At 42.5% G+C, this 25,504-nt stretch overlaps 1 protein-coding gene across 3 annotated transcripts in view; it reads left to right on the forward strand.

The window, feature by feature from the left end:
- The window catches only part of znf827 (zinc finger protein 827), a 96,347-nt gene extending 74,946 nt beyond the window's left edge, over positions 1 to 21,401 (forward strand). For 2 of the 3 annotated variants that reach the window (XM_047364842.1, XM_047364841.1), the window contains exons 9-14: positions 4,576 to 4,713; positions 5,654 to 5,825; positions 7,457 to 7,623; positions 10,969 to 11,178; positions 12,557 to 12,734; positions 16,478 to 21,401. In XM_047364842.1, coding sequence (XP_047220798.1) covers positions 4,576 to 4,713; positions 5,654 to 5,825; positions 7,457 to 7,623; positions 10,969 to 11,178; positions 12,557 to 12,734; positions 16,478 to 17,423 — 1,811 coding nt within the window. In that variant the 3' untranslated portion in view covers positions 17,424 to 21,401. The remainder of the gene's footprint in view (positions 1 to 4,575; positions 4,714 to 5,653; positions 5,826 to 7,456; positions 7,624 to 10,968; positions 11,179 to 12,556; positions 12,735 to 16,477) is intronic. The other variant, XM_047364843.1, reaches the window with a different exon arrangement.
- Positions 21,402 to 25,504: the final 4,103 nt, after the last annotated feature.

The following is a 25,504-nucleotide window of genomic DNA, read 5'->3' on the forward strand; positions in this document are numbered from 1 at the left end:
TGTCACCTTTAATGGATCAATAAATGAGCGAATTAAAATAATTTTGTTACATTTTTGCATGTTTTATTTTCCGAGGCATTTGGAAATTTTATATTTATTCTAAATATTGGCAGTTTTATACCTCCGTAGTGAAGCTTTTTCAGTTTAAACAACGTAGAAATGATTTCATAAGTTAATGTGATACTTGTTCGACTACAGAGGAGCTCCAGGTTTCCTCTCTTCCAGTCCGGGCTTAGTTCACTCCTTCATTTCTTGTTTGCGTTTCTCCTCTCGGCTCTAACAACACTAATTAAAGTGTTAACCACTTCAAGGCCATCCACTTTAATTGGCTTAATCATGAGTGTATTTGCTGGGTCATGGCTTTAGGTCCCTGCAGTCTGACTTCTCAGTCCCTTGAGTGACCAACCCTTCCTCCTGCTTCTCCTCTGAATCAGGCCACTTAATCCTCCTCTGCTTCTTCTGCTCCAGCCACCAAACCCTTCAAGTTTGGACTTAACGCTGCGCCTGATATCAGCTCTCATAAGGCAGATTTTAGCAGATGCAGGAGGTCAGATAATGTAATATAATAATCTCACCTGTCGTTACTTAATGTACAAAGTTTGCTGGCAGGCGTTACCCTATCTCGAGCACCAAAAATAAAGGGAACACTTAAACAACACAATAAAACTCCAAGTAGATCAAACGTCTGTGAAATCAAACTGTCCACTTAGGAAGCAACACTGATTGACAATCAATTTCACAGCTGTTGTGCAAATGGAATAGACAACAGGGGGAAATCTTTGGCGATTAGCAAGACTCACTCAATAAAGAAGTGGTTCTGCAGGTGGGGACCACAGACCACTTCTCAGTACCGATGCTTTCTGGCTGATGTTTTGGTCACTTTTGAATGTTGGTGGTCCTTTCACACTCGTGGTAGCATGAGACGGACTCTACAACCCACACAAGTGGCTCAGGTAGTGCAGCTCACCCAGGATGGCACATCAATGCGAGCTGTGGCAAGAAGGTTTGCTGTGTCTGTCAGCGTAGTGTCCAGAGCTTGGAGGCGCAACCAGGAGACAGGCCAGTACACCAGGAGACGTGGAGGAGGCCGTAGGAGGGCAACAACCCAGCAGCAGGACCGCTACCTCCACCTTTGTGCAAGGAGGAACAGGAGGAGCACTGCCAGAGCCCTGCAAGATGACCTCCAGCAGGCCACAAATGTGCATGTGTCTGCACAAACGGTTAGAAACCAACTCCATGAGGATGGTATGAGGGCCCAACGTCCACAAATGGGGGTTGTGCTCACAGCCCAACACCAGAGAACACCAGGATTGGCAAATTCGCCACTGGCGCCCTGTGCTCTTCACAGATGCACAAATGAAAGCAGGTTCACACTGAGCACATGTGACAGAGTCTGGAGACACCGTGGAGAGCGATCTGCTGCCTGCAACATCCTTCAGCATGACCGGTTTGGCAATGGGTCAGTAATGGTGTGGGGTGGCATTTCTTTGGAGGGCTTCACGGCCCTCCATGTGCTCACCAGAGGTAGCCTGACTGCCATTAGGTACCAAGATGAGATCCTCAGACCCCTTGTGAGACCATATGCTGGTGCGGTTGGCCCTGGGTTCCTCCTAATGCAGGACAATGCTAGACCTCATGTGGCTGGAGTGAGGGGGGGGGGGTTGTCAAGCCACCTCTGTTACACCCAGAGCCACCAAGCAAGGCATTCACAGCCCTGTTTTATCTGAATGATGCTAGTTAGCTTTGTAGCTTGAGGATGTGATACACAGACGGTCTGTTTCTTCTGCAGGCCAGCAGACAGGAACATGGGGGAGCAGAGAGTTATCCACATCGTTTCTCGCCCTAAACAAACATTGGACAGGCTGTTCTGTAGAGCGATGAGACAAAACAGATCTCTGGACTTCAGTCGGGGGTAGTTTTTCCAGCAGGCGACACTTAAAAATACAACTTAACCAATAAGCTGTCACACACCTCAGATGTGTTTAGCACCGTAGAATGAGGGAAACTCATTGTATGTGTTATGCTCTATGTCGATCCTGCTGAAAACCACACCCCCCTTGGTTCCACGATGCTAGCTTGCTTTCTGAAAAGTCACAGGTGCAGTTTATCACCATCATAATGTGTGTTTCACAATCAACCAGAGCAGCATAAAGATGGGCTCGTCTTTGAGTTAAAATGAAACAGTTTTGTAAAAAAAATATATAATAATAATTTGGCAAAAAACACTCCACATGGGTCTGGTGTGAAACAAAATATGAAAATGTAGAAAAACACAGTGTCCACTGTTAAGTATGGTGGAAGATCTGTAATGCAGTGGGCATCACAGTACATGACATCATGAACTTTTTGTTTTTGAATAAAAAAATTGGCGACCTCTACCAGAAAACTTTATATGGGTTATAGCTGAATCTTCTGCAGAATAATGATTCAAAAATCAACACGAGTGGTTAACCAGATGGATTCAGCCTTCAGCCATGACCAGAGTCTTCAGACTTTAATCCTGTAGATCATCTGTGGTTGAGCTGAACAAAGGTGATTGTCAAAGATCCCCTTTTCTGTATACTGATAGGTTAAATTAAGTTGTACAGCAGGGGTGCCAATAATTAAGCCACCTCTGATTGTGTTAAAAACTATTTCTAAACATGACATTTTTTCATTAAATGTTTTTTAAATCTTTCAGTGGGAGATGATCCTACTACAATAAAAGATTGTACTGTTGCTGCCTTCTCTTGCCTTCATCATAGCGACGAGACGAGATGTGTTTTCTTTCCAATAAACTTCACAAAGTTTGAATAGGATTTAGAATGTTTCCCAAACTTTAAATATTTTGATTTGAGGGGAAAATATAAAAAAAATTATTTTGGCCTAATAGGACAGTACATTTAAAATCCCTTTTGATTGCTTTTAGATTTTTTACATATGGTAACAAACAGCCATACTTAAAGAAAAAAAAAAGATATGGATAATTGTATTTTTCTTGCTTTGCTGCCTCTAAAAACCCACAAAAGCCGCTGTGACACATCGTAAAGCAACAATGCAAACTGTGTACAACATAACCAAGCTGCTTTGCATTTTGGGGGTCAAAGAGGAAGTTAAAATCTGACAAAGAAAGAAAAAATGCTCAAGGTTGCCGGAGTTAGAGGAGCAGCAGCTAAACGTCTTCTCACGCCATCTGTTCTTAAGGAACGCACTACCAAGTCTTCCCCCTAAATGCCTGGAATAAAGAAGATATTTGCTTTTCTTCTCTGAGTATTCAGAGCTGTATAAATAACACATCATTTGTCACCACTGGAACACACACAGGCTTTCTTCCATAATCTCAAACAGGCTTAGTTCAAGGCCAAAAACTGCAGTCTGATCAATGTGTACTGTGAATATAGTCTTCATTTACTCTGTGGAGGATGAACAGCGCAATGAAGAAAAGTATTGCATGTTTCCTGTTGTAAATTGTTTCATTCAGATCCTGCGGTTTGATTTAAAGCTGCAGTTCTTTAAAAGCACCTGCAGGAAGCCATCTTTATTTAGGTGCTTGTAGGACTGGGTTAGCATATAGTGAAAAGGGGCTCCAGGGGTATACTTACCTTCAGAGGGTTTAGAGTGAAGGACTTCTGCTTGATGCCAACGTTAAGAATCTATTTAAACTGTATCCCTCCTGAAGGTTGGATACGGAGCATTTCTCAGACGGCAGGGCGTTCATGTAACACTGGGTTTGATCAATAAATCTTTAGGTTTCTCTTTGGACTTTGGTTGCTTTTCCCCTCATTTGTACTTGACCATCATAGCATACAGTGCTAAAGTATTAATACCCCTGGAACTAATCCACATTTTCTTACAGGACAACTACATACTTAAATGTATTTTAGTTTGATGTTCCTTTCAGCTTCATGTGAAGTGGAAGGAACGGAGTGCCTTTTTATTCACTCCCCTTTAATCTGACACTGGAGAACAAACAGCATCATGAAGGAACCAAGGAACACAGTTGTCTACTGACCTCTAAAGGCTCATTTGTTCCCCTGGATTTAATTTAGGGGTATCAAAGTGGGAAAGGAGGCTGCATGCTGGTACAGTTCTTAGCACGATTACCTCTCAATAAGAAGGTCCAGGTTTCATGTAGGTCATTTTTTGCATGAAGTTTGTATGTTCTTCCCGTGATTTGGCTTTCTCCCACGGCCCAAAAATATGAATTTCAGGTTTGTTAATATCTGCATATGGTCCTGAAGAGTGAGTTTGTTTCTCTGTGTTGCCCTGCGATAGACTGTAGACCTGTCCAGGGTGCACCCTGCTGGAGACCAGCAGCAGGCTGTCTATGACCCTGCATGGACTATGCAGTTACAGACAATAGATGGATGCAGAGTAAAAGAGTTTTAACAATGTAAAACATTTTGCAAACCCTGTTTTATTTTCCCTCTATTTCACAAATGTGTGCTGTGGTTGTAATGTAACAAAAATGTGAAACATTTAAATTGAATACTTCTTCAAGGCACTGTATTGTGTGTGTGGATAAATAGGAACCGTGCAGATTGCTGTTCTGTTTGTCTGTGCAAGCGGTGACTGACAGGTAAATCTGTGTTTTAGACTCGGAGAAGGATGACGGCGAGCCAGGAAACGGACTCGCCCAGTGGAAACTACACGAGCAGCTCTTCCCCTGTCCCGTCTGCGGGAAGGTGTTCGGCCGACAGCAGACCCTTTCCAGACATCTGTCTCTCCATACAGGTAAATGACATGTCCACACACCAACCCCGAGTCTCTGCTCGAGCTTTCTTATTTCCTTTTATAGATGTTATTTGTGCCTCCTGCTATAAATAGATCAGGTTGACCGGACTAGATTACCCTTCCTTTAAAAAGATTACTACCATGATTAGTCTCTCTGGGAAAACTGCCGTCTAATTACCCAGCTTGAAGGATGCAGCACACACACACTCTCTCTACACACACGGTCCTATTGCTGCTCCGACTGGTTCTCTTTTACACACACACACAGGCTTGGGAGGCTTCCCCAGTCCCAGGTGACCTGATTACACTGCGTTTTCACCATTGATCCATTCAACTCATCCCTGTCTTCCACTGTCCCGCGCTCCATCCTCGTTACTTACAGGAATCTAATAATAATCCTACCTTCCCTGTTTTATTTAAAGGCACATTTCCTCTGGACTCGAGATAAATGGAGCCTTTTTGGGACACCAGAGCTCACAAGTGGAGACTTGCGTACCAAATGCCCCCACACAACCAAACATGCTCGCACATTTAGGGTGCACACACACACACACACACACACACACCATATGAGAGTGTTGGCTGTGAACAGCTTGGCCACACCACAGAGAGCAGAAGCAGGGGCATATGTCAGTGTGATGGTCTTTTTGGTTTCCCCGGCGACATAAAGGTTGCCTGGCTTCATGTCCTTGGGGCAAATGGGTTGTGTGTTAGTGTTTGTGTTTTTGAGGTGAAGTGGGGCGGTAGACGTGTTGTTATGCTAATTTGTTTTTACATAAAAGGAAACGTGTTTCTGCATATAGTGCTAATAAAAAACCTCACTATATCCATGTGTTTTTACCTTCTAGTGCCGTGTATAGAATTGAGTGATCGGGTTTAAGAGTTTCACCTGGGGTGACGTTTACAGTAAGGGGGGGTTTCATGTGTGTGTGTGTTGCAGAGGAGAGGAAATACAAGTGTCACCTGTGTCCTTACGCAGCCAAGTGCAGAGCAAACCTCAATCAGCACCTGACCATCCACTCTGTGAAGCTAGTCAACACGGACGCCGAGCAGATCGTCAGCGCTGTCACAGCCGACTCTGCAGAGCGCAAGAACTGCCTGTACTACTACAGGTAGGCTTTACACGCCCAAGACAGACCTGCTTACTGTTGCTAGGATGTTGCAAAGCTGAGTTTTAGAAGATTATGAGCCTCCCAGCATCACTAAAGCCTGCAACATAACACAGTACATCTCATTTGTTAGAAGCCCATGATTCATACAGTATGATTTTACTGAGACGTTTCAGAAGTTTACATACACCCATGGCCATGATGGTTATATTAATTTGAAGCTTTTAAAGGTCAATTTCAACTGTTCATTTTTCAGTGCTATTACAAAACCTGCAGTGATTCTTAAAAATAAGACATGTATGCACAAGTTTAGTCAATTTTCTCTAATCCACACATGGTCAAAATGATTCATGCTCATATTCAGTCATATTCCATATTACAGTTTTTGAAAACAAAAAAACAACCTTTGAGCAGGTATTAAACATACTTCCCATTCATGTGGATCTGGATTTTCATAGCGATGTATGTTTGGGACAATTGTCCTGGTGGAAAACAGAGTAGCGTCCAGGTTTCTTTAAAGAATTGCTGATGTAGTCCTTAATTATTCCATACCCAACAGGCAGAGACCTACGACTTGATGTTGCCACCATCTTGCCTGAGAGTTGGTGCAGTCGTCTAAGCTTTTAAAGCCTCGCCATGACTCCTCCAAAAATTTGTCACATTGTGGCCATATAGTTTAATCTTTGTGCCGTCTGTCTCCAGAAGGCATTTAGCTTCTCCATGTGGGCAGCTGCAAATCTTTAGTCGAGCTTGAAGATGTTAATTTTGAAACAGGGTCTCTCACTCCCAGTTCATGGCCATGTACAATTAGCTTCACTGTGGATGGAGGCACTGGTGTTTCAATAGTTTCTAGTTTATGATGGGCTTGAGGCTGGGTTGATTCCTGGGTTCTCCCTAAACATCCCAACCTGTTTTATTTCATCTAAGGGGGACAGCTTGGGTCGGAGGGATGGAAACTGAGATACATTTTGGACATTTATTGGACAATGATCCCAGGCACACATTAAAACTAGTTTGGAAATGGAAAAACATCAAACTTCTGGAATGGTTTTACTAAGCTTCGATCTCAACATTAATTTTGATCCTGTCTGGATTTGGAGAAAATGTACAATAAACACAAACTTGTGGTTCCAGATATTGTTTTTAAAACATGAAAAGTTGTTGTGTACCCTGAAAACCATTCCACCCTGCATATAGAACATTTTAAACCAATAAATGTGATGAAGCTGTATCTAAGGCTGCTTTTCTCCATGCATCATGAACCAAACCTCACAATTACTTCACAATTTTGATTTCTTTTTTTTTTAATGTTGTTACACACCTTCTTCCTGTTTCATATAAAACCAACCCAGTTCCCATTTTTAGCATTTCATCAGACACTGACCCTGGACTGATTTCCTTGAGTTTTCACGGAAATTTGCTCCGTGCTTGAACATTTGAGACTTAGTATTCTAACCATTTTCAGATCACAGTTAAAGCAGTTTTAAATAATCTTATTCAAACTAAAACGAATGCAGTGACACCATACATTTGGTAATTTATGCAGGCAAATGTAACACTAAAACTGACTGTGTCCCTCTTGTTATTCTCACCATTTTTCCTTTTTTTCCCCCTGCTGTCTGTTTCCCGTCCAGCTGCCATGTGTGCGGTTTCCACACGGAGCTGAATGCCCAGTTTGTCAGCCACATGTCGCGTCATGTGGACAAGGAGCAGTGGATGTTCTCACTCTGCTGCAGCGTCTGTGACTACGTCTGCATGGAGGAGAGCGACATGAAGAGCCACATCAGTACCGGACATGCAGGTAGGGACTGATTCCTGTCGGCGAAAGGACTCCGGCTCTGGGATCAGGTCTTTAGTCGTCCTCTCACACTGTAATAAAGAATGAATGCCTAAAAATTGGGGGGGAAAAAAGTCACCGTCACAGCTTTCTATAAGGATCTTTAATTTTTTTTTTCGGTTTACATTTTATTTCCTGTTAGTGAAAAGTTAAAACCTCTTTATACAAATTTATTTCAGTATCAGAAAAAAATATTAATACTAATATCTTTATTAACATTTTTCTTTCTTACCTTGCTTGAAGTTTCACATTTTGACAAAGTTATTTTAGAAAAACTACTCGCATGTAGGATTGGGTGGAAACGAACAGATTGTTCTGAATAGAAATGTGACCCACTACTGGATGATAATTTTGGTACGGTCCTCCATCACTTTGGGATCAAATTTTAAATCTTATCACTTGAACCAATCCTATGTTCTGTTTCTGGCCTCCGAGGTTTGTTGGAGAACATTAGAGAAAAAACAGCATCATGAAGACCAAGGAACACAGTAGACGGGTCAGGGAGGAAGGTGTGGAGACGTTTAAAGCAGGGTTATGAAACAATATCCCAAGCTTTAATCATCTCACATCATCTGAAATGGAAAGACTGACACAGCAGCAAACCTACCTAGACATGGCGGTTCACCTAAACTGGAGAGCATTAATACGAAAACTGTCATGCACTCAAAAAATCTGGCCTTTATGGGAAAAAAAGAGTCATAATTAAAGGAATGCCATTATAATTGGATTTAAAAGCTATTTAAGGGACACAGCGAACATGTGGAAGAATGTGACCCTGTTGGCTGAGGTAATATTTGACATATCTGGCCTACATGTAAAATGATGCATGTGGAGGAACGCTAACACTGCACATCACCCTGGACACACTGTCTCCATGGTAGAACATGGTGCTGGTAGCATCATACTGTGGGGATGCTTTTCTACAGCAGGAAAAGGGAAGCTGGTCAGAGTTGATAGGAAGATGGGCGGAGCTAAATTGAGGGCTGCAAAAGACTCAAGACTAGGGTGAAAGTTCACCTTCCAACAGGAAAACATACAAAACATACAGTCAGAGCTAAAATGGAATGGTTTAGATCAAGGCACATTCATGTGTTAAAATGGCCTAGTCAAAGTCTAGACTTAAATTCAATTGAGAATCTTGTGGGTAGATTTGATAATCGTATGCACTACTTTGTGTTGGCCTCTCCTATAAAAATCCCAATAAGATTCATGGAGTTAACGTGACGAGATGTGAAAAGGTTCCGCGGGGTGAATATTTTTACAAAGCATCGTAATCATCTCTCAGTCAAAAAATGTTTTTCATTTCTGTGTGAAAAATCATTTTGTACTGTTAGCAGAAACGGTGTGATGCAGGAGTTTAAAAACAGAGTCAGAGGTCAGTTCAGAGGACAGGCAGGAAGACACAAACAAGCCTCCTCCAATCGACCGTCCTCAGACTTTTAGAGCTGCGGCCCTGAGTCCCAGCTTGTCGATATGTGTTTTTGTCTGAAACAGCTTTGTACAGTTTATTGCTGATGTTTTTCCTCTTTTTTTCCACCTCTTGTTGTGGGTGATAGTGTTGGTGGGTGGGAGTTTCCAGTCCAGACAGCTGAGCGGTCCTCTGTAGTCCACGGTGGCCTTGTTTATCTGAAAAGGTTGCCCCTTATCGTGTCTGGGGGGGGTGGGGGGGAATCAATAGACCTCAGGTCCTCTGGAGAACCGCTGGGTTTCTGATGCCACTCTGGGGACAACTTTTAAGCCTCTCAGCCTGGTGTGGTATTTATCTTTGTCTCACACAAGACGGACACCACCATTAAATGGACAAAACCTTTAATTACCTTAAACTGCACAAAGAAACATGTTGCATTCTGGGGGAAAATCATCTGTATTAAAATGCATTTAAATGTATGTGCTCATAGTTCCACCTCAAGGGAGACTAAGACACTCCCCAAAATCTTGTTTTGTTAACACGACTTCTAGGTCATTTGCTTTTTGTGTTTTTTTCCCCTTAATTGTAGCATACCTACAATTACAATACAAAGAAAGTACACCCTCTTTCAGTGATGGGATTTTAGTATCAGGAAATAATGAAAGCGTTTTGGTCTTTACCAGGTTCTAAACTTATTTCAGTTTAACCTAAACTCATCAGATTTCACCCTGTTCTCATTTAATACGCAGAAAAGAAGCCAAATTCAAAAAGCCATGTGTGGAAAATCTAAGAACACCCTTGCTGCCTCTGTAGAATCAAGTTATTGTAATGGCCTAGTCAAAGTCCAGATCTGGTGAAATGTTGTGATTGGAGAGAAAAAATGCCTAAAAAATCTCATTTAGCTGACAGGATTTTGTAAAGATGAATTTGCAAGAATCCCTGCACTGAGAAACCGATGAAGTTGGACAAAAACAATTACTGGAAGCTATTGAATCATGGGGTGTACTTAGTATTTCACATTAATCTTGTCCATTTTGGTTACCGCTAATCTTTATTTCTAAAACAATAACTGCATGTGTACAATAACTTGTGTAGTTTTTTACACATCAGTTAAGATCCAACAAATTTTAGAAGCTGGTAAAAACGTTTCATGTCCTGATGCCTAACAAAGGGTGTACTTTCCTTTTCCCATGAGTGGATGAGAGAAGGTAAGCAGATGATAAACCCTGCAGTGCAGGAGCTGGAAGGCTGCTTCAGTTTATTAAAAATGCTGCAAAGACCATGCTGTAACGAGCTACTATATATAGATTTGATCGAAGGTAATCATTCATCCTCCATCCCAGAATAATTTCCCTGTCTGAAAGAGCATACCCGCTGCGTTTGTACATTCGTGTGAGCCTGTATTAAAAAGAGAGGTCAACCATTTCAAGACACGTGCAGGCGTCTTCCTCCCTCCATTCACTCCCTCCTGAGTGAATGCCCTTTGTTGAGCTGTGCCCTGAGATGCTCCCGCCATCTTAGATCCTTCGGCCGTGACCCGTGCTCCTCAGCCCTCCCTGCTGCCTCCTCTCTCTCCTTCTAATTCCCCCTCTCTTCTTGCTGAATTGTGGACTTGGAGAAGAGGATCAATAAAAGCACACTGCATCTTGATTGGACTGGCAGCAGGGCTCTCGGTTCAGGCTGCCTGCTTTTAGTCTGTATGTGTGTATGGTAGTGTGTGTGTGTGCATGCAGATAACAATGGCAGTGACCAGAAATAGATTTTCTGCACAGTATGCAGCCTGCAGATTTATTTTTGGGTTATCTTTGGACTTTCATATATTCCTCTTTAGCTCAGATGTATTTCACAACCTTGTCATCTAACTGAGAAGTAATTCTTACTTCCTCCTTTCTCATGTCCAGGTCTGAATTCAAGAAGCCCCCTCAGCGAAACCAAGAGCACCTCATCGTCCCTCTCGGCCCTCAGTGATTCACTCAACAGCTCTGAGGGCGGAGACGTCGTCCACGGCAACGAAGAACTCAAGAACCTGCTGGCCCCGCCCACCTCCGCGGGCAGCCAGGCCAGCTCCGGAAGTCACTCTGGATCAGGAACTGAGGACAAGTCGGACAAAGGCAAGAAATAGGGAGAACTGCTGGCAACAAGATACAGTTTGTCATTTTAGAGTCCATAAAATCTGGCATAACGCTTAAAAGATTATTTATTGATTGTTTAACCTTTAAAGCAGATCTAATCTATGTTATGAGGACTGTGCCACCAGACATCGCCTCATCCAGACAGTTAAAACACAGACTCACCCCGTCACCTACGAACCTGCCAGGACAGCACAGATCAGGGTCTAGATGAGTTGGAATAAATTGAAATATGCAAAAACATTTCATTTCCTAAATTATAAAAATTGGATATTCTAAAAGAAGCAGAGTGGTATTCAAATTTATTTAGTTCACGGTGTAAAATAACTTTTGAAATGTACAAAGCAAATACAGCTCTGCTGTGCAGATAAAAGTACAGCATTCACAATATTTGTTTCTGCCAAGAGCTGTTACTTATTATTCAGGATTAGTTATCCTAAATCAAGAGTGTCCAAGTCCAGCCTTCTAGAGCTGCCATCCTCTACTTTTACATGCATACCTTCACCCATCAACACACCTGAATCAAATGGCTGAATTCCTTCATCGGTCATTCAGCTCTGCAGAGGCCTGGTAAGGAGCCATTTATTTGATTCTGGTGTGCTGAAGAGGGGATACATCTGAAAGCTGCAGGATAGCTCTGGTGGACTGGACCCAGGCAGCCCTGTCCTAGAGAGTGAGATAATTCACTTTAAAACAGGTTTTACTAAAAATGTTGAATATAAAACAAGATGATCAAATGTGACGGTTTTAAACTGTCTAGTATCCTTTGCTGGTGATTAGCGTGGTTAGCACAACTTCCATCACAAAAACAGCAATCTTTGTGTGTTTTCCTGAGACAACGTAGATCTATAGCTGAGATTTCCAAAAGGCTGCCAACGTTTCCAAATCTAACATGTTGCATGATCTGTAAAGGATAAAGCAGAGTGACCTTGCTGTAATATGTTCAGCATGCTTCCTGTTAGAGTTGTGATATTGAGGTATCAACCGAATCATTTGACCGGCTCTTTAACACGTACGATGGGAATCAGTCGTAAATTTCCAACCATTCAAGCCAGCTGAAAATCATCTTAATTCCACTCAACTAACTCTTCCGCATCTTTTTTCTGAGTCGCTTTTTCATATTTTATATTGTTTTCAAACCTTCAATGTGTCAAAAACTTGGAGGAAAATCAACCCTGATGGGATAATAATGATATTATCAGGGCTAAGACTTAAAGAATAAAAAATGTTTTAAGTTTTGACGTGCAGGATTTCGTTCTGTTTGACTGTTTCAGGAAGGTGGCTCGCTTAATTCTAGTCCAGACCACATCCAGAAACTAATCAGAGTAGGTTTTATTCTGTTATTTCCTTTTTTCTCCAGGTTTCGAATGTGTATTCTGCAACTTTGTGTGCAAGACGCGCAGCATGTATGAACGGCACCTCCAGATCCACCTCATCACACGGATGTTTGAGTGCGACGTTTGTCACAAGTTCCTCAAGACGCCCGAGCAGCTGTTGGAGCACAAGAAGTGCCACACCGTCCCCTCCGGAGGGCTCAAGTAAGGAAAGCAAGTACAGACACAGGTTCCTAGCTCCACCAGTCCTTCCTCTCCATTGTTGTTCAATTCACTACATACAAAAAAAAAACCCAGATTTACAGCCCTGCAGCAGCAGTTTGCCAGCTAGATTATTCAACTTCCACCTAATTTAAATAATTATCTGCTTCTAACCAAGGTTTACAAATGTTCAATAAGGTAAAGACACGTTCTGGGAAGGCCACATTACCCCGGTGGATCACCCAGCTATTAACATTTAACCATCTAGTGGTGGGTTTGAGGTGAAGAATTTGGAGATAGTCCTCCATATTCATTATTTCTTCCACTTTAAGCAAAATGCAGTAGGACTGCTGGCTATAAAATGTGCACCACAGCATGCTGCTGCCTTCACCATGCTTCACATCATGGTTTTGAAAGCCTCGGCTCCTTCAATCATAGGTCTGGTAATTGTGGCCAAACAGCTCAAGCTTCTCTGACCAGAAACCTTTAATCCAGAGGCCATTTGAAGCGCCGCAAACAGCCCCCAGGTCACACTTTGGACACCCCTGATTATTTCATTTCTGCCTAATTTAAGAAGAAAAAAGAAAACATTGAATTGAATTGAAAAACATTCTGTTAAAGTCATCCCAGAACCTTAATATTAGCCTGCTTCTTCAATCCAATCAACCTTACCTCAAAGCAGACCCACAGGATGATGCTGCCACCTCCGTGCTCGACAGTTGGTCCAGTGTTTTTAAAGGTGTGCAAGCCTCCTTTCCTCCAAACTTACTTTGCAGATGGCTAAATCTTTGTCCCATTTGGACATAAAATCTTTAATTTATTTTGACATAATTGGGGTTAAAGAAGGCTGTCATTTCTATATTCTTTTACTAAATCGGGCGCTTTGCATCTACCTGAAATGGCTTCCTCATTCGGCACGACTCCATCTCTCCACCAGCTTTGTTATCAAAGAAACAAATGGCACTGATCACATAACGCCTGAAAAATAAGAAGCGAACTGTAAGAGTCACACAGATGACACCTGTAAACGGCAGAAACGCAGATGCACGGTCAATTTGAGGACGATTTCAGCCATGTGGCTCGAATCAGTTAACCCCATTTCTCTGCTCATTATCTACTGCCAGAAATCCAAACGATGCAAGCTGTAGTTTTGCTGCTTGACAGCTTCCCTTGGCAAGTCCAACTTATTAGACAGTGGTCTGTGGGTCTGCAGTGGCTGTTCTGAGCAGAAGGGAGAGTGGAAAAGGAGCTGGAAATGGGCTTCCCCTTGGGGTCTGTTGTTCCTCTGCCCACAGCTAACAGCCATGCCAAAGAAATATATCTGCTGCAAGCTGCATTCCAGCAGAAATACAGACACTTGGATTGGTTTAGCAAGTGGCTGATTATATAAAATCTGTTGGCGCACCCTGAAAGATAATCAGACGAGTTCACACACTTTATCAGTGCAAATATCTCAGTTCCTACTGTAGTCTTTATTTGTTAAAAAATCTCGCTTTTGTTCAGGGTTGTAAAAGAGCCTTTATGCACAAATATTTATAATATTTTGATAAAAAGTCATGTTTGGAAATAATCTAGCGTTTGTTGCATGCGTCCCGCTCCATCTTCACACTTAAAAGAGCCTAATTTTCCACATTTTGTGCCATTTCAGGCTCTTCAGCATAACAAAGTCCGTCTGCTGACCTTTAACATGCCACAGACGTTAGCGTTTTATTCCAATTTTGACCATTTACTGAAAAGCAGACTAATTTCAAGCAACATCAGCCATGTTTTTGTTGTGTCTAGTCTGTGCATGTGCAGAACCATTAAAATATCATTATGATTGCCGCCTCATCACGTCATGAACAGGAATCTGTGTTCAACATGTTGTTTCTGTGCAGACACCAGCGCAGTGGAGTTAGCATGTTCTCAACATTGTCTGATTGTGTGGAAGTGGTCACATGTCACCAGATCAGAGTAGGAAGCTGCAAATAAAGTTACAGCTCTAACGTCTGTGTTTTAGGAAACCCGCAGCGATTGAAACATGTATGCATAGGAAGCCCCCTATTAGCTCTGAAGTCTCCACACAGCAGTTTCCTGTAGTGGTTGTGTGGGTAAATCAACTGTATGTGGAATATTTTACATGTTTCCTCTGTCTGGTGTAAATGTTTTTAAGGTAATTCTCCAAGCGTAAATTTCCAGCCGTTGATTGAGGTTATTGAGGGATGAAAAATGACATGTCCTGTGGCTAACACTTTAACCCGGTATTTAGTTTTTCAACTTAAACTTTATTTAAATTTATCATCAAAACAGGTCATAAGTTTACATACACCGATCATGGGTTTGGATGTCATCATTTGGGCTTTAATGATTTATTCTTAATTCTTTTTTTGAACACTCCGCTGTCTCAGTTTCAGCCAAAAAGAATTTGGAGGAAGTGCCCCTTAATTATTGCATCCACCTCCTGCAATGCACCACTACCCCTCTCAGCATGATGCTGCCACTACCATGCTTCACAGTTGGTATGGTGTTCTTTGCTTTGAAAGCCTCCACAAATGACTCCACCAAACATACTTCTTGTCATCAGAATCAGAATCAGAAAAGCTTTATTGCCAAGTACGTTTTTGGACATACAAGGAATTTGTTTTGGCGTAGTCGGTGCAATACAATACAAATTAAACAGTATAAACATATCTACAATATAATATAAATATATGTGCACAGTTTTAAGTGAGTGAGAGTAAATATAGAGCAGTATAAGATGCAAGAGCAATACAACAGTGCAGGTGATCATTGTGCAAGTAAAGCAGGAGTCCAAGCTGAGCGTTAATGTAACACATAGAGTTACATTAACTCATTGCAGGCAAATAGCTCATTCTCTATCTCACCATAACTAAAAACATCTGGCTTCTTCCTTTTGGGTTGAAGCAAACTTCCTTTAATCTTCAAGGACTTGAGCATGCACTTATTTTTTTGTGATCAACATCCTCTCAATCCAGTTCCTGGTTCAGAGCTGGCTGGTTGCTAGGCTTTTTCTGAATATCCGAACAGCTTAGATCTTTTTCTAAAACACTTGAGACATTTTAATAATTTATCCTCATACGCAGTTGTTTAGAAATGGCTCCTAAAGACCAACTTCCCAACTTGTATAAATCTACAATTCTCCCTAACCAACTTCAGGCATTCAACTCAACTTTATTTCTACAGCACTTTAAACTAGAACTCGTAATAAAAGCCCAAAATAGTCACGTCTGCGACGAGTGTATGTAAACCTGTGACCGCAGGCAGACAGGTGTAGACAGATGTTTGTGCACAGAAGTAACGTCAGGTGTTTCTATGTATGAGGGAGAGAGGTCCTTGATCATTTCGAGGTTTTTTTCTGAGGTGATTCTGTTCTGCAGGGTTTGTGAAGCGCTTTGGGGCCCAGAGCAGATGAAAGGTGCTATTTAAATGTAAGTGCCACTCATTCCTTCATTTCCCCTCATGTCCTATTGCTGCCATCTTTCTCCAGCCTGTCACTCACCCCTCCAACCCGGACACCCCACTCACATCTGCTCACCTCCATTCCTCCACCATTAAACTGCCACACCTACCATCTTGAGAATATATTCCACACAGTTTTCCTTAATCTGTCCTCCTCCTCTTCATAATTTCCTGTTAATCAATGTCAAGCTGTTACATGGTTGTGAATGTACACTTTCCCTTCAGCTGTCTTCTGCTTCTGTGTGTCGCGTCCTCCCTCTCTCCTCCCCTCTCGTTGCATTAACCAGGTGCCCTTTTTGCATCTACTCCACCAATCGTCCAGCGGCCATGGAGTGTCACCTGAAGACGCACTGTAAGATGGAGTACCGCTGCCGCATCTGCCAGGGACTGTGGCCAGACCAGGCCTCGCTGGAGGCACACATGCGGGGGCACCGCCTGGGCAACCACTACAAGTGCGAGCAGTGTGGCTACCTGTCCAAAACGGCCAACAAGCTCATCGAGCACGTGCGCGTGCACACGGGCGAGCGGCCCTTCCACTGCGACCGCTGCTCTTACAGCTGCAAGCGCAAGGACAACCTCAACCTGCACAAGAAGCTGAAGCATGCGCCGCGCCAGACTTTCGGCTGCCAAGAGTGCCCTTTCACCACCACGCACCCCTTCGTCTTCAGCCGCCACCTCAAGAAACATCAGAGCGGAGGTGCGGTGGGGTTGGACGGAGGCGTAGGAGGGGGAGGAGGGGACGAGGAGGATGAAGAGGCAGGAGGGGAGGAGCTGCCGTCGGAGGAGGCGTCGTCGCTGCAGAAAAGCCAGGAGAGCTTCTTGTTCGGCGGGGGAAGCAGCAGCGGAGGAAGCGGGAGCAACAGCCCCCTCATGAGTCTGACAGCGTCTGAGGCGCTACAGTCCGTCGCTCTGTCTCTAACGCTGGGCAGGTCCCGCCAGCAGGAGCCCACAGGCCGCGACAGCACGAGCATCAGCAGCAGCCCCTCCCTCTTCCCTCCCTCCTCCCGCCACGTGTTGGAGCAGTACAGGAACGGCGAGCAGGCCCACCTGATCCCCCTGACCACCCTTTTCACCCACAACAGCCGCTTCACATTCCACTCGCACCTCCACTCCAGATGGCGGCCGGCCACGTCTCCTCTCATCTTCTCCAGCTCTGCGTCCCCCTCACCCTCCTCCCACAAACACTCCTTCCTGGCCTACCTGGGACTGATGGAAAGGGCCAAAACTGTGTGACCTCCCCCACTTCCCTTCCCTCCCTGCCTCCCCTCGGACGGTGGTGTGAATGACACTTGACCACTGCAGCGGGAGCAACGTCTTTTCCAATCAGACCAGCAGAATAAGCTGGACCAGACAAACATATTAAAGGAAAAAAACATTTATAAGAGAAAAACGTTGTACATGCTAAAATGCATTTATATAAAAAAGCTGCTTTTCTTATCAGTTCTATCAATTGAATTACTACTACAAGTACTACACTCTATTACCTTTTTTCTGTTTGTAAGCATCTGAATGACCTGGGCCCAGTTGCTTTATCTGATGAAACTTACGTATACTGGTTTTATAGATATTTTCTTTAGTCGTTTACCAAGATAAAAAGTTGGGAAGAAGACAAAACAAACATTGCAAATGCTATATTTTAGTGCGTTTTTGTCCCTTTGCTATTATGCATCGGAATGGCATGCCTGTTTCTGTGTTTCAGCTAGCTGTAACGTCATTAAGGAGCTGAACTCCAGATATCCTGAAGTGTTAACCGCTGCGAACTGGACACAACCAATGTGACGGAATGCTTTTCATCTGAAAGGTCACGTTTCCAAAGCGACGCCTCAGACCATGCACTTACTTATTTATCAACCTTGTACATAGTTTTGTAGCCCTTCCCCATTTCCATCTGTTTAAGTTGCTTTTTCTTTGTACTATGGTGACGTGCATTTCTGCTGACTGATCTCAATTCTGTCTCAGAATCAATGTGGTGTATTGGATCAGGTTTTTTTGTAAGCTTGGAGAATAAGCTGTGATAATGTAAATATGGAAAAGATTCAATCTGAACTATCATGGAGAAAGATACATTTATTATCAGAGAACTTAAATATAAATGCAAGGTTTTTGCACTCCCAGATGAATAAGCAGTAAAGTCTTACAGAGCAGGGATCCTCAACTTGTTTTACAGACCCTCGTGTGCGGGCTTAAAATGCAAGCAACATATCTAGTGTATAAAAAACATTATAGCAATATCACTTGCTGCAGCTCTATACAGTATTGTGCAAAAGTCTTGAGTCAACCATTATGTCTTTAGTTTTTTTCTTGGCTGCCTTTATCAATAACTTTTATCCAACCTGATCCCTCTGTTCATAATTAGTTGAGAGGTCTTAACTCGTACATATGAAGGCTTTAAAAAAAACTAAACTCAAGTGATGGACCGCTGTTGTCTACACACACACACACACACACACACAACTTAAGCTGGAGTCACACTACACGATTTCTTTTGCCCATTTCTACCCCCGATTCCCAGTGGGTGAAGGTCTGCAGTAGTCGACACAAAAATCCGTTGGGATGAAGACACAAGCATGTGTGAGGGGAATTGACCTGATCCAACCTCAGTCACGGTCAGACAAACATGTCTGAATTTTTTAAGGTGGATCTGGATGCCTCAATGAACCTGTGGTATTTTTACTCAAGGTTATCACACCATGCCTCGTCTTGTAACTGAACCATCGCAGAACACCAGTTTAAGTTCGTGATCAAAGACTTTGGGCCAGAGCAGCTCATAATTGCACATTGTGAACCCGGCTTTAAAAGCTTTGCTGCAGATCATTTTTAAGGCCTTTCGTGTTTTCTTTTGTCTTTCACTTTCCTAATAAAAATGTATTTTAATTTGCCATCATGATGTGGCAGAAGAACTGGATAGAAAAAATGGGTAAAGCCAGCCAAAGTCCAAAGAAAAAGTACAGAATCTGGACATCTTGGCAGATTGACAGCAAGACATAAGAAATTTGGGGTAGTATAAAACTTTTCCACAGTACAGTAAGTCCTCACAATGTTTCACCCATATGGATGCATGCATTGCAACTCACCAGTATATAGTAATCAGTGGGAGGCCTGGTCCTGGTTCATGAACCAGTGAGGAAGTTCAGAGCTAATCTGTTTTCTGCTGTTTGCCCAGGGGATCCCTGTCACAACGTCTGTCTGTAAGACAACATTCTGTCATTATTTCTGAGACCAGGTTGATATCAGCACAGCATATATGCAGACCTATATATCACGCACCCATATGTAAAAGAGATATATGAGAAGACTGTTTTGTGGAGGTGACCTGCTCCGGGTTAGCGAGCTACCCTGCAGCCAGAGTTGCCACAGGCCGATTCAATGGTGCTTTTTGGAGCTTTTTGTAATTTTTGTGTACAAAAGAGAAAAAAACTGTTCCAAAATGACTTGAATGAATGTATTTTTGTTTATGTACATGAAAAAGATGCGATACAGAGAAGCGTGAAGAGTTCTGGTGAAGATGGGGAAGTTACTGTGTCTGATGGCCTTTCTGTGTCTTTTTCTGTTGGTTTTTGTGTTTTTATATTCAATTGTTTTGTTATTACTGAGCCTTTCACGTCATATTCAACATTTTCTACTAACGCTCGCAGAGAAGCCGTTGTGAGGAAGAGCTGTAGGGTGCAATGATGAAGAGAAGCCATGAGTTTGTACAGCGTTGTGTCCAGAGGCTTCTGCTAGGCAGGCAGACCACGGTACTGCTGTTTGTCCACCTTCCCCTTCCCGTCAACCTTTGAGTTTTAATTGCACTCGTTATTGTTACCTTTTAAGCCAAAAGCACTTAAACCTTTTATGTTTTTTAAAAACAAACTTTGATCCACCATGTTTCCATAATTGGAGTCAATCAGCCCCCCTTAGCTTCTGCTCATTTCTGACGGTGCAAAAGGCTGCGCCTCTGTGAAATCGGAGAAAAGTCGAGCACAAATTACAAGAATTAGACGACAGAGGTGAAGCTCCCCTCCTGGGAACTAAAGGTCCCAGGTTAAATAGTTCTGGCCAATTTTGCACAGTGCTGCACTTTTTGATGACAATATGTATTTATCCATAAAAATGCAGAAGAAGAGGTTTCTTCTGGCGACATCAGGCAGCGTAGTTCAAGTATTTTGTTTTTTAAAGGCTTTACGTATTCATTGTGCTTGTGTTCCTAAGTGTTCTTCAAGCCAAATTCCCTTATTTTTTATGTTTTTTTTTATTTGTCTGTTTTACTGTTGATGAATTTTCCTAAATGAGTTTTATTGTTTTCCTCTCTCGTTAAATTTGAAATTTCAAAGATCTTGAACCGTTCAGACCAAATTGTGTTCCGCCACCGGATGTGATGTTAGGATTGAATCCGTCACGTCCTGCTCTGGGAGAGACGCCTCCATCGTCTTCCCCATCGTTCTGTTTAAGCCCCCTTTTCTTTTTGTGTTGTCCTCTCTGGAGAGAAAGTAGCATCCTTCCTAACACTGGCTCACTATCTGCGTTATCTTTTATACTCTAGTGCCACTTGGTGGAAGGAAACCACCTGAGACTTCTGAGAATGAGTCAAACTAATTGTCAGGGTCCAGTAGAATAGGGAAAAAATAAAACGTGCCCGCTCTTTTTCAGATGTCTGCCTTTCACTACAGCGTAATCATGACTTGCTGCACTTCTCCTGCCCCCTTTAGATTCAGTGTGATGTTTAGGTAAACGGGCCTCAATTCTTTAGAAAACGAGTGATCTTAAGCACTTATCTGCTTGTTTTTTTTAATGATGGGGGGGTTTGTCTACTTGTACGCAGCACAATGACCTTTTGAGCTCAACTACCTTCTCAGCACTTCAAAGTATGCATGACGTTTTTCTCTCTGGTCCTTCAGCACTTACTTGTGTTTCCAACTTGACTCCCGGGGTTTAGATGCATCGTCTACAGTCTGTTAGCTTTAAGTTTGGCTGTATGTCATGATTGGTAAAAAATGGCTCAACTATCTTAACATTTGGCACTTGGTAAAGATTGGTATGTGCTGTACAAAGCTTTTTTTTATTACTCCATTGTTAAGGCTGTACAGGGTTGTGACGATAACTGGTAAATAGATCATTTGTACTTTTCTTTTTGGGTTTGTATTTGTTTTCTCTTGTTTCACATTATTTTATGTTCAATTTGCCAGATCTAAATGTAACAGGATTTGAAAGTAAAGCTTACATCAGATATTACTTCCGTTGTCTGTTGTCTCTTTGGTTGGTGTTGAATGTTTTTAATTACTGTTATTATTTATGCACAAATACAAAGTTAAGTCAAGCTCTTAAATGTTAGTAAAAGCCAATTGTTTACAGTTTTCAATATAATTTTGGAAATGCACATTAAAAGGCAAACAGGTCCAGTTCATATCTGTTTGGTTTCAGCTGATTTTGTGTCAAAAAAACTAAAAAAAAACTGCTGTTCAATGAGATCAAGCTGATTACAAGAGGGAGCTCTTGGCCTAATTCTAGAGGAAAAAGATCCAATAAATGTTGCAGTTCTGGGCCGAGCTGTTATTGGATCATACAGGTCCTTCTCAAAATATTAGCATATTGTGATAAAGTTCATTATTTTCCATAATGTCATGATGAAAATTTAACATTCATATATTTTAGATTCATTGCACACTAACTGAAATATTTCAGGTCTTTTATTGTCTTAATATGGATGATTTTGGCATACAGCTCATGAAAACCCAAAATTCCTATCTCACAAAATTAGCATATTTCATCCGACCAATAAAAGAAAAGTGTTTTTAATACAAGAAACGTCAACCTTCAAATAATCATGTACAGTTATGCACTCAATACTTGGTCGGGAATCCTTTTGCAGAAATGACTGCTTCAATGCGGCGTGGCATGGAGGCAATCAGCCTGTGGCACTGCTGAGGTCTTATGGAGGCCCAGGATGCTTCGATAGCAGCCTTTAGCTCATCCAGAGTGTTGGGTCTTGAGTCTCTCAACGTTCTCTTCACAATATCCCACAGATTCTCTATGGGGTTCAGGTCAGGAGAGTTGGCAGGCCAATTGAGCACAGTGATACCATGGTCAGTAAACCATTTACCAGTGGTTTTGGCACTGTGAGCAGGTGCCAGGTTGTGCTGAAAAATGAAATCTTCATCTCCATAAAGCTTTTCAGCAGATGGAAGCATGAAGTGCTCCAAAATATCCTGATAGCTAGCTGCATTGACCCTGCCCTTGATAAAACACAGTGGACCAACACCAGCAGCTGACACGGCACCCCAGACCATCACTGACTGTGGGTACTTGACACTGGACTTCTGGCATTTTGGCATTTCCTTCTCCCCAGTCTTCCTCCAGACTCTGGCACCTTGATTTCTGAATGACATGCAGAATTTGCTTTCATCCAAAAAAAGTACTTTGGACCACCGAGCAACAGTCCAGTGCTGCTTCTCTGTAGCCCAGGTCAGGCGCTTCTGCCGCTGTTTCTGGTTCAAAAGTGGCTTGACCTGGGGAATGCGGCACCTGTAGCCCATTTCCTGCACACGCCTGTGCACGATGGCTCTGGATGTTTCTACTCCAGACTCAGTCCACTGCTTCCGCAGGTCCCCCAAGGTCTGGAATCGGCCCTTCTCCACAATCTTCCTCAGGGTCCGGTCACCTCTTCTCGTTGTGCAGCGTTTTCTGCCACACTTTTTCCTTCCCACTGAGGTGCCTTGATACAGCACTCTGGGAACAGCCTATTCGTTCAGAAATTTCATTCTGTGTCTTACCCTCTTGCTTGAGGGTGTCAATAGTGGCCTTCTGGACAGCAGTCAGGTCGGCAGTCTTACCCATGATTGGGGTTTTGAGTGATGAACCAGGCTGGGAGTTTTAAAGGCCTCAGGAATCTTTTGCAGGTGTTTAGAGTTAACTCGTTGATTCAGATGATTAGGTTCATAGCTCGTTTAGAGACCCTTTTAATGATATGCTAATTTTGTGAGATAGGAATTTTGGGTTTTCATGAGCTGTATGCCAAAATCATCCGTATTAAGACAATAAAAGACCTGAAATATTTCAGTTAGTGTGCAATGAATCTAAAATATATGAATGTTACATTTTCATCATGACATTATGGAAAATAATGAACTTTATCACAATATGCTAATATTTTGAGATGGACCTGTATGTAAAATACATTTCTAAGACGTTCTTTTTCTGAATAACCGTGGCCATAGGTAACGCTAATGAAGCGAATACTTTTTAGTCTTGACAGTAAACTCGGTAATAATGATTTAAAACAAAGAGAGAGAGAGATCTGCTGAGACAAAAAGCAAAGCTCTCGATTTACCAGTTTCTCTTCGTTTCGACCCTCACACATTAAGGTGGACTGAAGACTGAAAGAGCAAGATGTCTGAATGGGAAGAACCCTGGGGAATACCCAGAACTTGCTGGAGGGGCAATAAATCCCCTGTAGCATGGCAACTCCAAAGAAGGAACTGCAGAGTGTCGTGAAAAGGATTATCTTCAAACTGCACTTCTTCCTGATAAAGATGACCACACTTCGTAGATTCACCACAATGAACCCTCAAAACAAAGCCCCCTAAAATGAATGCAGATCACCTTGTGAATGCCCTTTTTGGCATCTTTCTTTGACACCTCAATAAAATTTCTAGAGCAACCATGTTTCTTGTTAAAACCGCTGGAGGTACAGAAAAAAACTGTTCTTTAAAAGTGGTCTTGAGGCCACCATGATATGCGTGCGTCAATAGGTGTCAATGTTTATAAATTCAGCAGAATTGAGCGGTTCTTAAAGCACCCCTTTGTGGTGAACAGATCCCCATTCAATAGATAAGCAGCAGCAATATGAGACATACTAATCTGCCTTTTCACTTTGTTTTTGTCTTAAATCAAGTTCACTGTAAGCAATACATTTTCATTTTTGAACCTTTTTAGATAATTTCTTGATTCTACTGGTCAGGCAGTGATCATTGATCAGTGTGATTAATCCCAGTTTATTCATGATTTAACAAAGGGGGCAATTAGATTTTTATTCAGGGGCAGATTGGTTTGGACAGTTTCTTTTCTCCATAATAATGAAAATTGCTTCTTGTATTTATTTCAGTTTTCTATGTCTGATATAAAACAACTGTTTAAAGATCTAAAACATTTGAGTATAACAAATAGCCAAACCGAGAAGAAATCTTTGAAGAGTCAAACACTTTTTCAAAGCACCGCATCTCCTGAAGCATGGGATTGATTTGGGCTTCCCCACTAGGAGCTGACAAGTGTTTACCAGTTCTTTCCTCTGGCCCAGCCAAGAACTGGAATCAAGACAGATCCAGCTTTTTTATACTAGAGCTGGTGCTTTTGTGGTGGGAACAAAAAGAACTGGTGCTAAGCCAGCTTGATGGGAACCCCTCAATCACAACCTCCTAAGGACTTCAAACAGTCAACAGCAGACTGTTTTAGGCCAACAAGACCTTCTCATTCTAGTTGTGGAAGAAGCATTGATCATCTATGAGGTACGTGGCATTCTCTAATTTCTAACACTAGCATGCCGTGATAATAATAAGGAATAGGATCTGTCACTGTGTTGCGCTGCTGTTTTTATTAGACCGATGGGAGGTCCCTCTGCCTCTCCTTTCTGTGTTGCAGTAATGAAAGTTACAGCACGTTCTCGCCCAGCCAAAGGTTGGCCCTGCCTAATGAAAACAGATGAAGCAGAGATAAAGTGTTTGCCGACATTAAGGGACTCATTTATCACCGTTAGGCCTCAAGCTATAGAACACCTTGGTCTGGAGCCTTGCTTTCACAGGCGCTGCCTCCCAGCACCCCAGTGGCGCTCTGCAGCCTCCCAGACACATGCAGCCCTCCATCTTTGCCTCAGTTTCCTCCATCATCTCTAACATGCTTGCATTGTGCTCAAACATATTTGACTGCATACACCCACATCCTCTTATCTACACACTTTACACATTCAGCATGAGGGCATAACAGGGAAAAGAGTTTTAGAGGAACCCTTATCAGATCTGAAGAATTTGGTAGTCCTTGCGGGACCTACATCACCGTACCCTCAATGTTGACCCAATTGGGTTCAACAGCCATCCAACGCTGAATCTTTTCTGTTGTGAGGCCATGTTCTCATCTCACTGCTCATCTTGCCTGTGTATTAATGAATCTTTTCTGCTGTGTTTAAAGCTGCTTAATTAAGTTCAAAGCAGCGCTTGGGGCACTGCGCGCCTGCTCAGCCGACCTCCCTATGAGTGGAAGTGTTGATTAGGAAGTAAAGAGACATTGCGGCACTGCAGAGGATGGGTATTGATTGAAGGGAAAGTAAAGCCTCATTTGAATTTTTT

The sequence above is a fragment of the Girardinichthys multiradiatus genome, chromosome 5, assembly GCF_021462225.1.
Source record: "Girardinichthys multiradiatus isolate DD_20200921_A chromosome 5, DD_fGirMul_XY1, whole genome shotgun sequence".
NCBI lineage: Eukaryota > Metazoa > Chordata > Actinopteri > Cyprinodontiformes > Goodeidae > Girardinichthys > Girardinichthys multiradiatus.